At 43.5% G+C, this 21,974-nt stretch overlaps 1 protein-coding gene across 1 annotated transcript in view; it reads left to right on the top strand.

Moving 5' to 3' along the window:
• LOC108797490 (rho GTPase-activating protein 39-like) overlaps positions 1 to 21,974 on the top strand; it is an 87,964-nt gene that overhangs the window by 59,899 nt on the left and 6,091 nt on the right. Inside the window, exons 4-8 of the mRNA XM_018569091.1 lie at positions 1,666 to 2,218; positions 8,202 to 8,294; positions 15,386 to 15,459; positions 19,725 to 19,924; positions 21,313 to 21,404. Coding sequence (XP_018424593.1) covers positions 1,666 to 2,218; positions 8,202 to 8,294; positions 15,386 to 15,459; positions 19,725 to 19,924; positions 21,313 to 21,404 — 1,012 coding nt within the window. The remainder of the gene's footprint in view (positions 1 to 1,665; positions 2,219 to 8,201; positions 8,295 to 15,385; positions 15,460 to 19,724; positions 19,925 to 21,312; positions 21,405 to 21,974) is intronic.

Below are 21,974 nucleotides of genomic sequence, written 5' to 3'. Positions count from 1 at the left end.
TAAAGATTTTATACAAATAGTAGAAAAAATATAAACTATTAGTTATGCATACATTAAAAGAAAAAGTATTAGAATCAACCCACCAATAGGTGACAGAACAATCCTGCCTTATCAGCAAAAAGCCTATGTGAGCTATCTGCAGGCTTGAAAACGGTCACATGGTAGGAGTTTGGGCAGGAAGGCGTGTCTAAGCCTATGCAAATACCGACTTTAAGCTTGAACCCTGTGGCAGGGTGCAGTGACCTTGCCACAGGCTTTGCGCTGATAAGGGAGGTATGTTCTGGCACTTGATGGAGCTTTTCAGCTTATCTTATTTTTATATTGTTTACAGTTTTACAGGGCAATTGTATTACCCTTTATCTTGTCAGTCTTGTATGTTTTTCTTCCAAACTGGACTATAAATATTATATTAGTTATTTTAGATTTGAAAGTTAACCTGGAACCTCCGACCACTGCCTGATTTATACTCTCTTCAAAATACAGAGTTGACCACAGTCCTGGGCACAGCAGGTATGTGGTTTTTCACCCTTGGTGTGTAGCCAAAGGAACGTGTGCACATTCACTACTGTGACCGCCTAAACTTGTTCTGTAAGAAGAGAGTCTACTTTAGGTGTGGTGACTCATTCCGTTGCAGTTCCAGCAAATTTTTTTATGCAATGGTTTGGAAAGGGTGGGAAAGGGTTAGAATCTCTTGTTATATTTTTACTGCTTTCTGTGTCTTCTTTGGGACGATTTTCCCTCACTATCATAAAGACAGTGGTCACTGGGACAATGAAGTGAGAAGACATCTTCCCAATGTGGACACAGACAGACGTAAGTCTTACAGAGGATCTAACCCAGGTCTAGCCAAACTCCGGCCCTCCAGCTGTGGTGAAACTACAAATCGCATGCTGCATCTCTCTCCGGGAGTCATGTCTGTGGCTGTGAGAATCTTGCAATGCCTCATGGGATTTGTAGTTCCACCACAGCTGGAGGGCCAGAGTTCTGCTACTGCTGATCTAACCCTTGAAAACAAAACCTTCCTTGGGTTTACTTTAATACCTGCCTTGTATTAGATGTAATTCCATACAATTTCTCTTTAGGTAGCGTGAGGAAGGATTATCACCTCTGTAATGTTTTATGGTCATCTTTTTCTAAATGGGGGCTTGGCCTCAATTCTTGTTGAGACTGGAGTGGGGGGGGGGGAATCTTTCTGATAAGGACAGAAAGTCATGAAAACCTTTTTTTTTAAACTGCACAGAGAAGGTCAGTCAGGTTTATATCATAAGCCTGTGTCTTCCTGCTTCGATGTGGCATATTCCTTTAATTTCTTGTCCTCTCATTGTCCTTGTCCTGTCCTACTCAAAGGGCGGGACACATAATGCATTCAAAATCTTGCAGAGGTTCTGTCTTTTCCCGACTAAAACATTTTTTGTCTGGCTTTGGGCTTCTTGGGGCTAACTTCAGATTTGAATGTAAAGACCAACAAAAACAATCATAATGTACTTCCACTTTTTACATTTTTGTTTTCAGACTGGTTGATATCCTCAGCCAGGACCGTAAAAAATAAACAACTTTGTAAATATGAATTGTCTATATTCATCTATTGAGCTGAAACATGATCTTAAAGTGTCTTTATGCCTTGTAAAGCTTTAAACAAACGCAACATATGTTTTCTGATTGCAGAGCGGAACCCTAGAGGCCAATCAAAGCTGTGAAAATCGCGGACAGGCAACGTTTGGCCCTTGTTACCAGTTTCCTTACACCACTTTGAGAAAACCACTTTCTCAAACCAGCATGGTGGACTGGGCCTCCAAGAACCTTAACATGCACACGCAGGGCATCTTCCGGAGGAGAATCTCAATTTCTAACATGCTCTCTTGGAATGGAGGCTCTATCAAGAAGCCCATGTTGATCACCAGTAATCGGGTTATCAAGAAAGAGGCTTGTGAGATGTTCAAGCTGGTGCAGATATACATGGGAGACCGCCAGGCCCGGACAGATAGAAACGAGGTGGCTCTGGTGGTGGTCACCAAGTGTTGGACCTTGCAGGGCTTGCGAGATGAGCTGTACATGCAGCTGGTGAGACAAACCACCAACAACATGTCATACAAGAGCCTATCCCTGGGATGGGAACTTATTGCCATCAGTTTAGGATTCTTTTCCCCATCTCCAAAGTTCCAGTCCTATTTGGAAGGCTACATCTACAGGCACCTGGAGGATGCAAGTGATCAGAACAGTAAGTGTTGACCTCTTTGTTTTATATCTGTTACAATGGGCATTCTGTAATGACCACTTTCGAAAAAGCAACCATTACATTTAAGTTTTAGGTAGCTGCTGGAACTTTGAATGTCTCTCCATCTTTGTATCTAGTTTTGTGACTCGGACAGCTGTATACCTTCCAAACTCTGTCCACCACTTGCAGATATTGTGAGAAAGTCGTAAGGCCAGTTGAAACCTCTGTGCTGTTCAAGTAGACCCACAGTCCTTTGACTGCAGTTTCCATGTGGTGACCAGATGTCTTGCTGAAAGCACATTGAGTGCTGAATGCCAGAGATAGTACACTGCAAGTGCAATTGTCCCCATCCCTAAACATAGATGGGTCTCTAAAATGTCTTTCCTGAGCTGAAATGTTAGTTGGTGGTGGACGGGCACTTAAAAAAGATAAAGCATCAGTTGAAATTTGGATTTTGTGTAAGACTGTGTATATGCTTTATGTTGTTTAGTGTTACACATAGAGTAACACCTGTCCTATTATATACAGTCTAGACTTGTCCTAGGTAAGTCTGTTGTTGATAGTTTACCTGATATGCTGAGTCTGGCAGATGGCATACAGCCTAACGATTTACATTTCCTTTTTATATTTCCAGTATTACCCAGTATATGTCCTCTTTATTGTGTAGAGTTTTTACCATATCATGGAATGCACTTGTTTTAGTTTGTTTGACCCGTTGCATAATGGTAATCTCTCTAGGCTTTCCACAATGCCTCCTTCCCCAGGGTTCTCGGCCCTACAATCAGGCGCTCGGGATGGATTTTCTTGACTGAATTTTATTTTTTGAATAGGCTGCCAATGCAATGCAGCGCAACACAACGCAGAGGTGGTTCATATCTGTGCATTGTGATGAGCTACGGCGCAAGAGTGTTGTGCTGTTGAGATGAATCTAGAGGATGGTGCTGCATCTCACCGCACTGTTTCACCTGTGATTGGGCTCGATTAGATGAAAAAAACCTGAACTTTGCTTTGGAGAGAAATATAAGACCTCTCCTGAATAATCAGGACATCACTGTTGACAAACAAATATTTTAATTGTACAAATGTGGATACAATTTAGGAGACTAAAGCTGACCATACACTTTTAAGATTTTTCTCGTTCAGCCCCTTGTACTGACCAAGATAAATCACTTGATGCCGCCATGGCCACCCATGGATCGAATTCTGACAGATTCAGCAAGAAACGGACGGATTTTGATCAGTGTTTCTGGCCAGCTTAGGTTCCTGAGAATTGTTTGATGTCCTTCAAACGTATTTATAAGAACATGATAGGAAATGCTATATATCATTCAACAGTCTGCATGTATTGGGACTCTGGGCTGTATGCACAGTGCTGAGAGAGGGCGTGAGCCAAGTATAAGAGTAAAAGAGAGAGGATTTCGAGAAAGCCTGACCAAAAGTCTGTGGCCATAAATAGAGAATAGAAACTGTGAATTTTTATTTCCAGCAGAGGAAATGCTGATTTAAAAGGTGTTTTTATGACGACAAAGTAATTGTATCGCCAGCATTACTTAATAAAGGGAAAGGATATCTTGCATTTTCCAAAAAAATAACATATGAATGTGATCAGCAGACTATAAGTAGTCTAATCAATGGCTTATTTCTGCATACTGTATGTCTATACATGACCAGATTTCTTTTAATATTTACTGAAAGTATCTTCAAATTGCCTTTAAACATTAAGCCAGATTCTTCCTACCAACAGTAAACACCACTAGGTACAATTAAACCCCGTCAGTGCCCTGTAAGTAGGCAGCAGACTGTATAATTTGCTGGCACTCTGTAATCAGGGGGTAACACATCCTCCTTATAATGTGGGTGCTGTCCTCACACCGAGATCAAAATGAACGAAAAAAAATTGTCTCTTGCTATTTCGGTACACTGTCATTATACAGCGGTGTGTATGTGGAGCTGCATATGGGAGGAATATTCTTGGAGGTCTGAAAACGATGACTGGCCCATGGATGACCAGCTGTGTATTTTTACACCTCAGTTTAAAGTTTAAAGGGACACCCTAGTGAAAATTGTGATACAGGCTTGTCTGTAGTGCACCAGTCCACCCCAGTCTATTTTTGGTGGCAACCTTCTGATCTGTGAACCCCTTTTCCTTCTCTTGTGTAATGCAGGAGAGGTAGTCCCAAACACTCCCACTGCAGGCTCCGCATTATCTTTCACATACAAAAAAGCCTGATTTGACAAAGTGCTAGTTTTAGGCCTTGTCCATGTGAGCAATGGACTTTACTGCCCTTCTCAAAAGTTATCTGCGGCAGATTGCTTTACAGAAGGCCTCCTGAATGCCTTCATTGTGTTTTCATTCCAAGGGGGATTTTCCATGGAACTTCATGCTGCAACTGCGTGCCAAGTGTTTGGCACGTGTTGCAGTGCGGTCCCATTCACCTCAATGGTTGCGTCTGGCAGGCAGCACCTTCTGAGCCTGATGACGGGGACCCTGCGTGGCCCTGAAAGTACTTGCGATTTGAATGACCGTTGTCATTAAAATGGACATTTGTTGAATCTACTTATTGGAGTGCTGGTGACATTTTGTAGTATCTACATGGTTTCACGGTGCCTCTGTGGTCGCTGCAAGCACCCAGATACTGACATCATCTCCTAGGAGATCCAGTAAGGAGTGCAGTAAGATATACACATTTTGGCAGGCAGCACCGCCTGTGTTTGGAACACCTTTGCGGAGTGGTCCTATTCATCTCAATGGTCGCATTTGGCAGGCAGCACCGCCTGTGTTTGGAACACCTTTGCGGAGTGGTCCTATTCATCTCAATGGTCGCATTTGGCAGCAGCACCGCCTGCTTTTGGAACAACTTTGCGGAGTAGACCAGATCTATACTAGATCTGGTCCTATGGACAGATCTAGTCCAGTCCGCACTGGGATGAGGGTGTTGGATATTATCTTAAAGGTGGTTTAAGGCGAAAGCCCCTGTGTATTACTATATGAAATATGTCAGAGTAGATGTCTTTTTCAACTGAGGAAGCTATTTAGACTCTTGACAACATGTACATCCTTGAGCATGACCCGTGTGAAGTGAACTTAACATTTTGTGTAACTGGATTGTGGCTTAACCCGCTTGTGCCTGTAATAGCCATTTTGGTGTATTTTACTTGGTAGAAGATATGCATTTGTGTGATCTAACATTGTGTACTGTCAGTGGGGTGACTCCAAGCATACTTGTGTCGTGTCCGGTGTATGATGTTTAGCCCTGACCTATAATTCGTTTCAGTCTACAGTTGGAAGGAAGGTGCTGAGCTCTGCTGGGCAGGTAAGAATGACAAAACTTAATTACAGGGTTAGACAAAAATGTACCACTTGGCAACATCTTTCAAAGTTGTGAATTTGATCTAAATCGTCTGAGTTTTATTTTATTCCCCCCACATTCCTGGCATGTGTAGAAGTTCATCGTACTTGATTTAGGAAATTTAGCACAAGGCCAATTTGTAACTTTCTGCTAATGTTTGCTGGAGCCAGAAGGTACCTCAAATCCCTGTGCTTGTATTAGTGACCTTTACAGCTTAAAATGTAAAACCTTTTGTTTCAGGATAGAATGAGAAGGGTTAGAAGCTCTGTCAGATTTGTATTACTGTATGTGCCCACATCGGAGATTTTCCTTCACCTTCTAGCCAGGTGGCACGCTTGGAACGGCGTCAGAAAGTAAAAGGAAAACTCAAGGAAGGCCTAACTGGGCCTCACACAGCAATAAAAACCCAGCAGAGGGCCCAGTCCTTCCTCTGTCTACCCAAAACTAGAATAAAGTTTGGGCTGAAGTTGCATTTTTAATTTAACTATTATCAAACATAATTTACCGATCTTTCAGGTTGACACCACAGATAGTGTGTGGGTCGGTGATATTGCTAAATTGCAGCAGTGTAACTGGTATAGAATACATTGTTATAGAAGCTAGGTTTTGCCACAAACATCAATATGCATTTGTTATACACTGCAGCAAGGGCAAAGGAACATAGTAGAGTGCCTGAGGACACAGTGAGGGTAGGGGAGCATGCACACTGAGGACACAGTGAGGGTAGTGGAGCGTGCGCACTGAGGACACAGTGAGGGTAGGGGAGCGTGCATACTGAGGACACCGTGAGGGTAAGGGAGCGTGCGCACTAAGGACACAGTGAGGGTAGGCGAGCTTGCACACTGAGGACACAGTGATGGTAGGGGAGCCTGCACACTGAGGACACAGTGAGGGTAGTGGAGCATGCGCACCGAGGACACAGTGAGGGTAGGGGAACGTGCGCACTGAGGACACAGTGAGGGTAGGGTAACATGCGCACTGAGGACACAGTGAGGGTAGGGGAGCGTGCATACTGAGGACACCGTGAGGGTAAGGGAGCGTGCGCACTAAGGACACAGTGAGGGTAGGCGAGCTTGCACACTGAGGACACAGTGAGGGTAGTGGAGTGTGCGCACTGAGGACACAGTGAGGCTAGTGGAGCGTGCGCACTGAGGACAAAGTGAGGGTAGGGGAACGTGCGCACTGAGGACACAGTGAGGCTAGTGGAGCGTGCGCACTAAGGACACAGTGAGGGTAGGGGAACGTGCACACTGAGGACACAGTGAGGGTAGGGGAAAGTGCGCACTGAGGACAACGTGAGGGTGGGGGAGCGTGCGCACTGAGGACACAGTGAGGGTAGTGGAGCGTGTGCACTGAGGACACAGTGAGGGTAGGGGAACGTGCGCACTGAGGACACAGTGAGGGTAGGGGAGCATGCGCACTGAGGACACAGTGAGGGTAGTGGAGTGTGCGCACTGAGGACACAGTGAGGGTAGTGGAGTGTGCGCACTGAGGACACAGTGAGGGTAGTGGAGCGTGCGCACTGAGGACACAGTGAGGGTAGGGGAACGTGTAGAGACACAAGAGGAGAGGGTAGCAGGGGAATGGCTTGCTACTTGGCTTAGGGGGTAGATGTCTGTGTACTCAAGGGTGGCTCCCAAGGACCCTGCAAGGGAAGGACCCACCCTACAACCAGAAGGCAGGGCCAGCACTCAGGAGACGAGCCTAATCTAGGAATGTAAAACTTTCCAAGATCAAGAATCAGTACATATTGTCAGTTTTTATATCTGCCATAGATATTTCCAAAAACAAAATAGCCTGTAATAGAACTTTAAGTTCCATTTAGAACGTACTGAGAAAACAGTGCCAACATTATTGATCATGCGCAGTAACCTATAGCAATACCAGATTCATTTTAGTTAAGAGGTGATTTTCAGTTGGCTGCATGGAGTTATTTCTCTTGGAGTATCACTCCTTACTCTTACTGAATAAGCCTGTAAATGTACAAGTGCATTCTGCTAAACAGCCTTGTTAGTGGCACTCTACAGAGGTTTGTCTACGTTTAGCCTAATACAGCAGCAGTGATCTTGAAGTGAACCTCCACTGAATCGGTTAGATTTTAGCTAACCTCATTGCAAATGCTCATTTGCTTCTGTCCTGTAGATACTGGGACACGCCATACATCTTGCCTTCATCAGAGTGAAGGAAGTGTCTGCCAGCTCTAATCACATAATTCTTCCCTGTATAGGCATAACAAAGAAATCATGAGCCAATAACATGAGCAGAAAGTGAGCAATAATGAACAAAAATTCTAGCAGTGTTCTGTACCTAAAAGGTGTATAGTTAAACACACACACACGTTTTTATGGGTACACAGAGAATTTTTTTTGGCAAACTTGTAAACATATCTGGCTGCAGGTTACAATTAAAAAATATATAATATTTCCCTACAAACTAACTTGTGTAACCATTAAATCCTTTTTTTTTTATAGAGAGAGTAGAGTTTTCCTTTTTAAGGTGGTATTCATTATAGAAAACAATACTTTCTAGATGTTGCCCTTTGCCATCATACAATCCATCTGTTTGCTAAGGATTGCTGTAGCTGAGTTCACACGTGGCCGTGATTTTGGCTCTAAGCTGCCGACTTCTTCTTTCAGTTCACCAGCGGATTCAGGAAGCCGAGGAGCTGAAGTCTAAGAAGAATTCGAAATCTCGTAAAAAGAGGAAGCAGAACATGGAAGATGAGGAAGGTAAACATAAATTGCTATTGTCTGAGAATTGTGTAAGAGCTGAGCATGATTTTCTGTGGGATCTTATTGCCGTGTTTGTGCTTGCGTCCACCATGGTTCCTGTTACCTGTCAGTCTTTAAACTGTTGTATTGTCTGTTTGTTTTTTTTGGTCATGTGCACTAACCTGCAACTGCATGTTTGACGAACGTGGTTACAGCATGATATACACATTGAACAGGAGTCTATTCAGTGCTACGGGTCAGCACAGTGGCTTAGTTGCAGCACTGGGGGTCCCCGACTCAAATGCCAGTCAGGCCACTTTGCATGGGTTTCCTTCGGGTACTCCGGTTTCCTCCCACACTCCAAAGACATGCTGGAAGGGTAATTGGCTCCTGACTAGATGGCTCTGTATACGTGTTCAATAGGGACCTTAGACTGTAAGCCCCCTGGGGGAAGAGACTGATATGAATATTGAGTATGTAAAGTGCTGCGTAAATTGATGGCGCTATATAAATACCTATAATAAAGAAATACGTTTGATATACTTATTCTTTAACAGCAGGTTTTTATAGAGGAGTCTAACTTTACTTTGTTATTGCGATGGTTACCTGTCATAATGGCCGTCATTTTCACCAACCAGAGCTGAAATCGCCAATTGTTTTGGCAACACACAATACTTAGGTGTAAGTCCCAACTTTTGCTTTAAAATGTATAGCTTTATATCTAAACCGAAGAACGACAATGTGATACATTGCAGCTTACCGGACCTTGGATGTGATGGCATTCGGTTTCTTTTATTTTCACCTAGTGATCCTGCCAGTAACACACTTCTGTCCCAGGATGACAACGCTCACTCACTCACTGTACTGTATCTATGGAGGAGAAATGTTGTCACCGTTCGACAGCAGCATTGTCACCCCAGGCTCTCTTATCTGATTTGGACGACTCCTGCCTGATCTTCATAACATAGGTGGACGTGTTCTGTAGTTTACAGAGGTGAACTGGGCAGGATTGATAATGCTGCTTTGAATTCCAGTGTTGCAAAGTGTATAAGAAGTTTTTAGTGTACAGGTATCTTTTTGCATTTATCGAACCAACATAACAAATTGCTCTTAATGATGTATTTAGTAGACCAAAAGGGAGCAAATAGGGTATGTTTATTGTTAGGTTTTACATATACTTAAACCTTGGCTTCGTCTCACTTCTTGAGCCTCCTCATAAGTCATGGTACCTGGACAAATGTTTTATACCTTCATGTCCCTACTCTGCTTGGGCGACGTGTAAAAGCCCAACCTGCACAAAGCAAGTGAGGCTTTCACTTACCAGATGCTAGTTTCGGGTTGGTGACATCCCTGGAAATAAAGCTGTTAAGTTTTTCTTATCTGCTCAAGAAGAGACAGGCAGCCTACTCTCTATGAAATTGGTCATGTTGGCATATCCCACCATTCTGGACTGAAAAGAGACATGATTTGGCCCAAGTACACAGTATAGCTTGGGGAAGGGGGGGGGATTGGACTGCTTTTAAGTAAATCTTCCCCGAAAAGGTGATCAAACTGAGCTTATGATGAAAAATGCATAAACAGAAGTTCTATTCTAGTAGATATAGGCATTTGAGGTTATGTGCAGATCTCAGCTTTTCCTAAATACGTTTGAATTGGCCTGGTTCGCTCCCACTTCCTCTGTGATGGTTGACCTCTGTGGCTAATAGGGAGGCTAGAGAGGACGGGTTGAATTTTTACAGCAAAAGCTGAGATTTACACATAACTCTGCCTGTATGTCTCATTCTACCAATCATTTTTAAAAGCGGTTTTACCCTAGTTAACCTCTATTACTTAATTTTTTCCATCACATCAGTTTACATTGACTGCATTTGTGACAGGTTTACTGTAATGTATAACTAAAATCTAGTACAAAAAGACCCGATATGTTAACAGTCCATATACACAGGCATTCAGCATGGGTTTTCCCATATGAGGCAAGCTTTGTGAGCTTTGTTTGTATATGGTGAGTACCTGTCTATTATTCTTTATCAATTGGTAACAATAAACCTGTTTCACAAGGAGAAGGTGCCTTGTCCTTTTGTGGTAACTTGTATTCATACAGAATGGTGTGGCGAAGATGTTGGTCTTCCCTGTTTTGCCCCTGCAGGAAGTGAGGGATCAGCAGGCAGAGTCAAGTGATCCCTTTGGCAGTCTGGTCTACAAAAAAAATATCTCCCATGGTTGTGGAATGCCTACAGGTATTCTGGACGGCCATGGGGTCTGCACTCTGCAGTATGGAAAAATGTCCATCTCATGCTTTTGGATTACCATAGGAGGTCCCTCAGGTCATGCCAGCTCTTAATTCCCTCTATGTTCTGAGAATCTTTAGTTCTCAGTGGGGAATTGTGACCTATTATTTACAGTTCTGGAGTTTGTCACATTAAGCGTCCCCCTAGGAGACCTCTATTGTCTCCTCGTCCATAAAACCTTCCATGTGTAATGATGACAGAGTGCAGTCTCATGAGTCTAACTGCTCTTTGCAGTCTGGCTGAAATGCAGTCATCTTATGTAATGCACGTGACGGCGCTCTGATTTCTTCATCACCCCTAAAAATAGAACTGCTTACATTGGTGGAGGGCAATGCATTTTGGGAGACGTTGTAAGTGGCAGTTATTCTGAATTTTTTGAACACTCAAGTGCAGGGGAGGGGGTTTGTTCAATCAGTTCTTCACAATTGTATACATTCTATTTCTAGGAGCCTAATTTAATCTGCAACTTGAATGCCAACACATTTTCAGTTCAAATGTTTAAGATTTTAGAAAATACATTTTCAAGTGAAATAGGAATAGCCTCATGAATAGATAGTAGCATCACTGGCTTTCCAATGAATGGCAGCTATAAGACACATAGGTATTCTAACTATAATTTCAAGTGTTCATATTCATTATATTGCATTTGGGCACAAAGCAAATGCAGAGTAGAGAAATAGGAATAGGCATGTCGATGGGAGGCGGAGGGCAATTGTAGCTCAAAGGCATCTCTGGCCCATTTTCGTATGTCGGGAACATGAAGGCAGATCTGACGGTCATTTACATACCCTCAGTGTCACCTTTACACTGGAAATAAGCTATTGAAGTGTCACCTTTACACTGGAAATCGCTTCTTCGGGACGCAGAAGCGATCTGGCGACAGGTAAGTCGCCAGGATCGCTTCTGTTGTAAAGCCGACAGTCGGCTCTACAAGTTTAAACAGAGTCCCGGCGGCAAAAGTCGCCGGGAGTCTGTTTAAACAGCCCCGATGCTGGCGACGTACACTGTACGTCGTCAGTCACGAAGGGGTTAAAGTAACCCTTTCAAGTTTGACCTAATTCCTTCTTGCAAAAGAAGATCTTATATACTTATACAAGACTCTGGTATTCAACACTTCTTTGAATGTCGACTGACTTATCCCCTGATGTTGTGGTACCATTTTCTGACCTCCTACGTCACTACAGGACATAGCAGCGACATAGGCCTTGGAGGATGGAACCATGCCACTTAGGGGGCACGGCCATCTGACAGTTTTGGAGTGTAGAATGCCCAAGAGTCCTGAAGGCTGGAATGGAGGAAAGGGAGGAGACACAGGCCACCGAAGAGGGGAGTGTAAAAGGGTATTGCCAAAGAGTCCTATGAAGGCTGCAAGTGCTAAAATGGTGGAAAGGTAGGAGATATGGGCCCCAGAGAGGGGAGTATAAAAAGGTATTGGTGAAAATTCCTATGAATGCTGGAAAGGTAGAAGACACAGGTCTCTGGTGAGCGGAACATAAAAGGGTATGTATAGAGGAATACCGCATAACCAATCTACATGTATATTATACTCAGGTTTTCAAGACATATGGTTACAAGCTCTTTTTTTTTCTTTTTTTACTTTGTTCCAGACCTCATAGCATTCACATGACCTATGTGAGATGTACTTTTGCCTTTAGGTAAAAAGATTCCAGGAACGCAGCCCACAAAAGTATTTTATCCTTTGTGTTGATAACAACTGCACTTTAAAGAAAGAGTTTTGATCTTAAAGGAATGTGTAACATTTTCATCGTTCTTAGATGCAAAAGTGATAGAGATCAGCTTGATGCAGATAATTTAAAGCTGGGTATATACAGTGAGATTTTTCTTCAGCTTTTGGGCTGAATGAAAAAAAAAATCTTTCTTTCCTCCATTCACCCTACACAGCGTGGATGGGGGAATCTCGAGCCACGGCCATTGTACTTTGACAGTTCATCCTTTCAATCAAAGGATGTCGGTGCTAGAGGTGGCAGATAGGGCCATCCACTGGGCAAATTTTGTCTGGATCATCAAGAATTTGCTCGGTGTGTACCCAGCTTTATTGATGCATATATAAACCCTGTGTGTATGTATCATTTGTAATCTGTGCATCGGGGGCAGTCATGTTTGCCTATTACACACATAGTCCCTACTTACAAAGCTATCCAACGGTTGTGCTTTAATGCTCCTCTTCACAATTTAAAGTGGAAGTAGGGTTGAAATCAAAAATGCGATCCATGCTGCAGTTTGTCAGTAGCACCAACACATCAGTTTTTGTTTTTCCCCACCTGAAACTTTTTTATGACCTGTTGATGAGTAATTGCACTAGCTTCTAAGAGATCCATCTTGTGGCTAAATTGTACCAATCTCTATATTTAATACAATAATCGGTGTCGTCTCTAGCCTCTTTGCCACCTGAGGCGGGCGCGGGGGGGAGTGGTGGTTGAATGACATCCCCCTCCCTGCCTGGCTCGGCGTCCTGCCCAGCTCCTGGCAACCAGTGATGTTGCCAGGAGCTGGGCAGAACACTGTCCAGAGCATCCCAAGCTGCTAAGGGCTGAACAGGAAAATGTGTATGGTCCTTACACATCTCCCCACCTGGCTCTTGGCAACCTGTGACGCTGTGGCGGGAAAGGGAATACGAGGCACACTGCAAACATGGCCATGCTGCTTTGCCTGCCCCCCACGTAACCCAAAGAGATGCCACCTGAGGCAACAACCTCATGCACCCTCATTATAAGGACGGCCCTGAAAATAATATATGGAAAAACAAGTGTGTAAAACGTAAAAATATCATCCAAAATTATTTTAAGATTGTGCAAAAACTCAAAATAGGTGGCTCTTGTTAGCTGGCTCTGAATAGTTCAATGAAAATCCTAAAACCATTAAAGAACAGTCCGAAAGATTGACCCATATTCAATGGGTATGGGTTCATTTTACACGCTGATTTACAATAAATAGAAATTCTAAAAGCAGATTGACCAGTAGGTTTCTACATCACTAAGTGTTCAGTTTCAACGCTGTATGAAGCAAATTCCGATGAAGAAACGCCTGGATAAATCTTCACACTTGGGGAAATGTGCACGGTCCTCCGTTTAATCCGCATAACTGTGGTTGTCATGGCTGTCTTAGTAGCAGCACTTGAGGTTACCACAAACATAGAAGTTAAAAGCAAATATTTTTCAGTTTTGTGTCTGATCGGGAGGTTGCTAGCTGCTGAGGTCCTCCTCCTCTCAGGATTACAATGCGGCTGCTGAGCTCATCGCTGTGGAATGCAGCAATCTACTCTGTCCGTTCTATGTGCTCATCTCCCATTCATTATTGAAGTATCCCTTTCAATAGTTGATGCACCTACATTAAGCAGAAGATAATGAATTGCTGAGCCTCGAACTCCGGCCTTCTATCATTTCCCATGTCATATATTGCCAGTCACATTTATATCTGCCTCTTTTTAAACGAAGTAACTTGATACATCTAATTCCTTAAAGTGCATTAAAGGGATTTTACATTCTTTTTTATTATCTCTTCAGATAATCATGTAAAATATACCTGCCTGATGAAGATAATCTTATCAATATGCAGTACCAGGGCCGGATTACCCAGAAGGCCAACCGAGGGCCGGCCTTGGGGCAGCAGGGAATAGAGGGGCAGGAGGGGTGTGGAATTCCTATCTCCCAATGCCTGGGACATTCAGTTCTGGGCGCCGGGCAGGTAGTTGTTTTCTACATTCACTTGTATGCAGCCTACAGGTCTGCCATTCTCCAAGTGGGATTTTGGCTGGTAGTGGGGCGCATTGAGGAACCTGGCCTTGGGGCAGCAGGGAGAGTATATCCGTCCCTGTGTATTACATGGTAGACATGTAAGCTGTGGAAAAGTTTGGTTTGGATATTTCGTTATTTCAGGATTTGGATCCGAAATTCAATTCGGTTTGGGTTTCGGATTCGGACGAAATCAAAATTTTCATTAGTTTGGGATGAGTTAACGAATATTCGTTGCGTATACCACAGAAAACCATATACAGAAATGTATACTAAAGCTGAATCTCCTAGACCCTAATGGAATTCAGGATCCGAATTTCCGAATCGCATTCTGGGAGCCATATCAATTTATTACTAAAGCTGAGGCTCCCAGACCCGAATGGCATTCGGGAGCTCCTGAATGCAATTCGGAAATTTGGATCTGGAATGCCATTTGGGTCTGGCAGCCTCAGCTTTAGCATTATATGTATATTTTCTGTATATAGCTCCCATGTTGCCATAACGAAAATTCGTATTCAGACCCATTCGGATGCATTAAACCGAAAACCACATCTGATTGGCCAGAAAAGTTACGTCCGATTTCAGTTTAGTTTTTGAAAGAAATTCGGACGGGGTCCGAAATTCGGAAACGGAAATTCAGATTCGGACACGTTCAGATGCATGAGGATTGGGAAATCCGGATGTGTCCGGATTTTGATTCGGAACGAAATGAATCGCACACGGATAGAATTTTGTGTGGGAAAAAAAGCAAAAATGTCCCTGCACACGTACCAGCTAGCCTGCAAAAAAATATCTCTAACTCTTCGGGTTAAAACCAGAGGTTTTGGTTGCGCAACGTTTGCAAATCATGCAGAATGCACACTGCCTTGTCAAGGCCCCTCTGTGTAGTGTTGTCCTTACTCTAATCTATCCCATCATGCATTGCTTCCAGCAAGCAATGATAATGTTACATCGTTCAGACATTGAGTTGTAGTTAAATTCAATATAGAAATACAAATGTATTTTTAGCTTTTGACTATAAATACCCTTCAATGGTAATCTGATCTGTGTGCACAATTTATTTTTCCAGGTCTGCCCATCAGCACCTACGCTAAATACTGCTATCGAAAACTGCAAAAAGTTGCAATTACTGGAGGAAAGAAGGTAAGAGCGTTTATAGAATTGTGTATATATCTGTGTGCACTTGGTCTTCTGTTGTACTCATTTGTAATGCTTCCATATGTGTGTAAAACCCAAGCTGTAGAATCTTTAAAAAAATCCCTTCATTGTATGTCATGCACAGCTGCTCCAGATTTTGTCTGCTACAGTTTTGATAAATTCCCTTCATTGTATATAGATATGGCCACTGATGATGGCAATATCTAAGTATTTGCTCTGCATAGAGATCCTCTTTCTGGTGAGAATCACTCACGTGTCATGGACCTGAGAGAAAGAGAGAAATATAGTTCCTACCATTGCTGACCCTCTGAAAAGTACAGTTGCTGACCCTCTAGCTTCAGTACTTTCAGTTCCTGGTCTGGAACAAGTGTGCAGACTAAAAGTCATAGTAAGGTCAAACAGTCCTTCTGGGTACACGTGACCTGGATCAATGACAGCCAGACAACTAAGCATTTTCAGAAGCAAAAGACAGCGATGACAGCCTCCATGTTTGTTTGTTTTTTTTGAGTTTCCTGATGCCTTGCATGGTTTGGTATGAATAAACAGGACAAGCCTAAGAAGAAACAGACTCCGCATACATTGTAACGTGACTGTGTACCCAGTGACTCGGGATTTAGGTTAGACCTTTGGAAAGTGGCAGAGTTTACTGAGCAGTGCAAACATCGTATTTCTGAGTAAATAAAGTGAAGGCGACATTCTCCCTCTTTGTAGAAACACCATTTTGGCTGAGAGTTTTCCTGAATGTGAACGAAATGGTTTAGGTTTTCTGTGTCTGAGCTGATTCATCTTATTATAAGGTTGGAGTATGGAGTCCTAAATGACCAATTTCGTCTAATCGGGATAAACGTCATCTACTCTTTATTGTTCAAGTCCAAAATTTAGTTTTTTTTTGGATTGCGAGTCAGGGCCCCCATCAGGTTTTGTCCCCATATACGAGAGATACAATCACTTCTTGTCCTTGTGAAAACCTGTCACTGGGACAGGAACCGAAGGTACACTGGGGTCACAGACAACAATCAAAACGCTTAAAGGAGAACTATGAGGTGAATGATTTTCACTCACCCTCATAGTTCGAGCCGACGTGTGACAATGAAACTGTCATCTGTCGACTCTATAGATATATATAGTGAGCAATAGCTTGCTATATACTGAGCTTTGGGTCACAGGAGGAGGTTAGAATATGTCCTCCCGTGACCCTTAAGAGAACTGAGCTAAAAAGGTCACCTCATAGTTCTCTTTTAAGATTAACTTTTTAAATAAAAGAATAAAAAAAGTTCTAACCCCCCTGCCCAAAAAAAATTATAAAACAATGTGTCACAGTCAAATTTTTTGCTGCAGATTGTTTGATCTAGACCAGCGGTGAGGTACTCTGGCCCTCCTAGTTTGTAGAAATACAAGTCCCATGATGCATTGCAAAACTGCCAATGACAGCCATGACTCCCGGAGGCAGATGCATGTTGGGATTTGTAGTTAAAGCACAGCTGGAGGGCTGGAGTTGCCCATCCCTGGTCAGACACATGCAAGGTTAAGTGCCTAAAAGGAAATGGCTGAAATTTTCCAGCTCTACCGATCAATCGCCTTCCTGCGTTTTATACGTATAAATGAATATTCGAGTTAAAATCTCAGTTTCTTAAAGCAGGACTAAAATCCACAAACTCTCACTTCTGCTCTAGCGATGTGACTTCCACAAGCCCCGTCAATGGCTTCTTCTGGGTGCGGTATCTTTGGTAGTCTTTACTGGCCAGTGCAGGATGAATACTGCAAAAAGCTTAATATATATAAAAACGGAAGGTGAGAAAAGTGCGCGGCCCAGATCAAACAGATACCATCTGATCCCAACTGTCACTTTTAAAATGCCAACAACAGCTGAAGAATGTGATTGGTTGGCTGTCGCAGTCCGTGTACCCATCGCACTCAGAGCCGCTGCTCCAGAAATGGAGGGTGGGTACAGAAGGTGTCAGCGGGTGGCTTCCGACAAAATATCAGTAAAGGATGGACACCGGCGCTCCAAAGCAAGTTCAGTGCGTGTTTATTAACGTACTGATTGCAAGTAGAACACTCTATACAACGTTGTTTGCCTGATGAAGGGGATCCTGTGAGACCCCAAAACATTGTATAGAGTATTCTACTTGCAATCAGTACGTTAATAAACACGTACTGAACTTGCTTTGGAGTGCCGGTGTCCATCTTTTACTGGTTGGCTGTCTCAGACGCTTCTCCGGACCTAGTTGTGATTGGTCTGCTCCCAGCTTGTGGAAGTTGCGCTGCTCATCCCTCACATTGCCGTGAGGAGAGGATGGATCTTTCTCTCCTGGCTTCACCTCAGATGGGCTCTGCTCCCTGAACAAGTTGTGGTTTTGTTCATATGATTTATTTAGCTTGGGGATTTCATTGGATTTTCACATCCCCATTTAAGGGCATGTCATTAAGTCTCGGCTGGGGTACAATTTAGAGAGAGGCGTCTCCTGCCAAGACTGAGCGTGCTGCTGTCACCAGCAGAGTACGGGGGAAATTCTCAGGATCCCTGTGACTGTGTCACGTTCTACACTTTTACACATAAGTCATCCTTGCCAGGCGTCTCTGACCCCCTCGGGACATTCCAAGCTGTTCAAAGGTTGTCTCTGGAAACTGTATGTTGTTTTTTCTTTTTCATCAGTGACCAACTGAGGGGGGGAAGATGTTTTTTTGGCAGAAGGAACTTAGTCTTTTCTACAAAAGTTCTCTACTTCCTAGAGATTCTATTACAGTGTATCTAAAATCAAAACGTTCTTTTTAATTTGGATCGGGATGGGGAATTGTTCAAAACCCCCATTCAGGTTTCTTTTTTCTCTCGGTCAATTTGGTGTCACCTCCCTCTGAAAAGTCAGACACTCGGTCATTGGCCGAGAGCCCGACAGTTGCACAAGAGCGGAGGGGACCCAGTGGCATACCTTATATCGCCAGGTGAACGTCCCCTCCTCTCTTTACTGGCTTCTATCACCAGGTACACACGTGTGATGTCATCAACGCGCATGCATGATGAGGCCATTCGCATGCGTGATGGCGTTCCAGTGGGATGTCACCCAGCGGCCGCACCGGGTGACACCACGCCTGGGGATGTCCCTGCTAGAATAAGTGTACCAGTTGGAAGATTTTTCCCTCACCTGCTGCTCACTGTATAATTTTGGATTTCCCATCACTTTCTGTCCCAGTGACAGTGGTCATCAGGACAAATGAAGAAAGGGAATCTCCCTTACAGATAACAATCTGATAGGGGTTCTCACTGATACCGTTCCTCACTTCATCTAAAACCCCAAAAACTGGATACTATTAGTTTTTCTTTGCTTGTGCTTTGAGAGCTGGTATCACAGGTCCAGACTAGTTTAAGCATTGCTCTGTTTACATTCAGCTTGTCAGCAGTCTGCACTGTAACTGAAGACTGTAAGAGCAGGAAATGCATCTGTGCCACATACAGTAGCTGTTGAATTCAGTGGGGGAGGGGGAATTTATCAAACCTGGAGCAGACAGAATCTGGAGCAGTTACCCATAGAAGCTGATTGGTTACTATCTTCAATTTGTTCAGTTAAGCTTTTGAAATGAAAGATAGAAGCTGATTGGTTGCCATAGGCAACTGCCCCATATTCTGTCTGCTCCAGTTTTCATAAATACACCCCGTGTCTTTACTGCTGGGAGATTTAAAAAATATATAATTTCTGTGCTGAAGTGCACTTATGTAATCATTGGAGACAACAAACTGTTGGAAGCAGGTAATGTGCCTATATGTGAGATAATAGAGCAAGTGTTGCAGTTTCCCTTACAGGCAGTATGGGCTTCTTGTATAAAACTTTCTGGACGGATGGCGTTTCCACAGCCCCTAGATGGGGCTGATTACTACAGGAGTTTCTTATATGCATCAGCGCCTTCTACGGGTACTATTGCCATGCAAACAACATGAAGTTTCATACATGAACCCCTATGTGTTCAACTACCTCCTGCACTGTATATTTCCCATATGACGCCACACAGAGTGATAAGGGGGATAATCAGCGGGCTGAGATGGGTCCTGGACCAAGCTGTATTGCTAAACTGCAACTAGGTCTTCAGGGAGGTCATTGTCCTGGCTGTGCTTTTTTTGGCTGGGGTGGCTGGATCACAAGACTAGCTGAACACAATTACAAATCTTATACGGATCACATGCATGTATTACTAATGTGTATTTAGCGATTTTCCTGGAGTTGAGCTTTAAATGATCTTTGTTGTCTTCTTTGCAGGGTCTGAGGAAGCCGACACTGGAGGAGATCGAGCAAGCTCGAGATGCCATCTTGACACCTTCCCTGTTTGGGAGCTCCTTGGAGGAGATCATGGAGAGACAGAAGACGGTGTATCCTGAACGCCGTCTGCCCTGGGTACAGACGCAGCTCTCCCAGCAAGTGCTGTCACTGGGAGGGGAGAGGACGGAAGGAATATTTAGGTGGGTGTTTGAGTTTTCAGCGTCCCCAGTGCAGTGTCATTTAAATGCCCTGACCCTATATTATAATGTATGTCGGAAAAACTGTTGGTCATGGCAGCCAATGCACTTCTCTATTTTATTTTCATGTACTGTATTGTCTGCCTGCATTGCATAGAGAAGCACAGAGACGAATGTAATTGAAATGGAGAGGTTTTTATTTAAGAAATATCAATACCTTGTTGATGAAGAGGGGAAAGGACAAACCAGGGAAGGCAAAATATAAGCAGATTAAACATCAGCTTTAATTTGCAAATCAAACGTTTTTTTAATTTGTATTAAAGTCTCTCTTATTTAAAGGAGAACGCTGGAAAAATCTTTAAAAAATAAAGCCATTAAAAGTTTAAATAAACAAGCTTTTGCTGCAGTGCTCTCCTTCAGGAAATGCCCTCTGCAGTACTTCTTCTCTGCCACAAGATGTCCTCATTTTCCGGGTTTAATGAAAGCATAATTCAGCCCATTTCCTCTTAACACAGGCTGTCATGGACCCGCCCCCAGTCTGTGATTGAACAGTGAAGGAGAAGCAGCCCAGTGATGAGCTCATCTCTCTACCTCTCTGCTTTCTACTACTATTAGCTTGCGTCTTGTACTGTCCTAGGTTAATGGGAGAATCTGGTTACTATGGTCAAGCCATTCCTCCTTAACCTCTTGCCGTCCGACCATAGTAGAAAAACGGACGGACGGCACTGCTGCAATGGCGGGTTGCCGTCGCCAGACGGCATTTTTTTTTCTGCTCGCGCGCGCCCCCTAGCGGGCACGCACGGGCAGAAAAGAACCGTCCAATGCAAACACCCGGTACTGGGTGTTTCACATATAGGCGATCAGCGGGTCCATAGTCCGCTGATCGCCTATATGTGCTCGTTTGCGTCCTAGAGACTTGCCGCGCTGAATACTGAAAAATGGCCTGGATGGGAAGGTGGTGTAACACCGCGGATGTCAACTGGTTAATAAACTGTAAATCATAAAACTTTTTGCTGTTTAGTTTTATAAATTTGTACAATGAAGATATTTTTCAAGGGCAGTCATAGAGCTCTTAATGGTTAGAATTGACCACATAGGAAGCAAAGCCTCCCAATGCAACCTTCTGTTCAGTTGACCACACAGGAAGTAAAGGGAAGTCTCCTGAAGAACCTTCTGTTCAGTTGATCACACAGGAAGTGAAGGGAAGTCTCCCAATGCAACTGTAAAAGCCTGAGAGAAGTTCTAACCCCACTCCCCAAAAAACTAAAAAAATTTGGGCTGTAGTGATTATAAATGACCCCAATGTGGTATTAGTCTTATCCATCGCTCATTAGCACAAAAAGGGCAGCAATGGTACATTGTGATTTATTTATTCTGCTTTTACTTTTCAGGGTACCTGGAGATATTGACGAGGTGAATGCCCTGAAAGTGCAGGTGGAGCAGTGGAGGATACCAGACAGTCTCTCTGACCCCACCATTCCTGGTAAACAAAACTGATTTACATGTGATTACCCAAATAAAGACTAACACCACAGAGCACACAGGACTCATTGCTTCCTCTGATTTCACTGCACACTGTGAGCTTCCCACAATATGCATTAGAAGATGCAGCGAGTAAGATAGAGCTTGGCTCCTGGCTGGAGGACACCCAGCATCATCTATCACTTTCTATCCCCAATGGATCTCTTCCTGACCCTCCCCTTTTATTCTTTGGATTTTGGTTCTTTTAATCAGGGAGACTCTGCATCTGTCGGCGTTACCTGAAAGAGGCTGCATGCAAATAGAAATATAAAAATGCATTTTGATATTTGCATAAGTCCTCCCTCCTCTGCTTTCATCGGGGCCGAGGGCTCTTGAGAGGAGCACTAAGCTGTGATGTTTTTAGGAAGCTATGTATAGCACCCTGACGGCCTCTCCCACCAGCCATAATCTGCCTCCATTCCACAGAGAATCACAGAGACCCATCACTGGATATAATGTAATGTATGTAATGAAAATGGAAAGGTGTCATTTTTCAAGGGGGTCCTGGAGCTTGTGGCCTGGTATGGTGCCC

Source organism: Nanorana parkeri, unplaced genomic scaffold (genome assembly GCF_000935625.1).
Source record: "Nanorana parkeri isolate BGI_ZX_2015 unplaced genomic scaffold, ASM93562v1 scaffold1284, whole genome shotgun sequence".
In the NCBI taxonomy this organism is placed as follows: domain Eukaryota; kingdom Metazoa; phylum Chordata; class Amphibia; order Anura; family Dicroglossidae; genus Nanorana; species Nanorana parkeri.
Note: the sequence above shows the minus strand (reverse complement) of the source record. Positions and strands in the feature narration are given on the sequence as shown.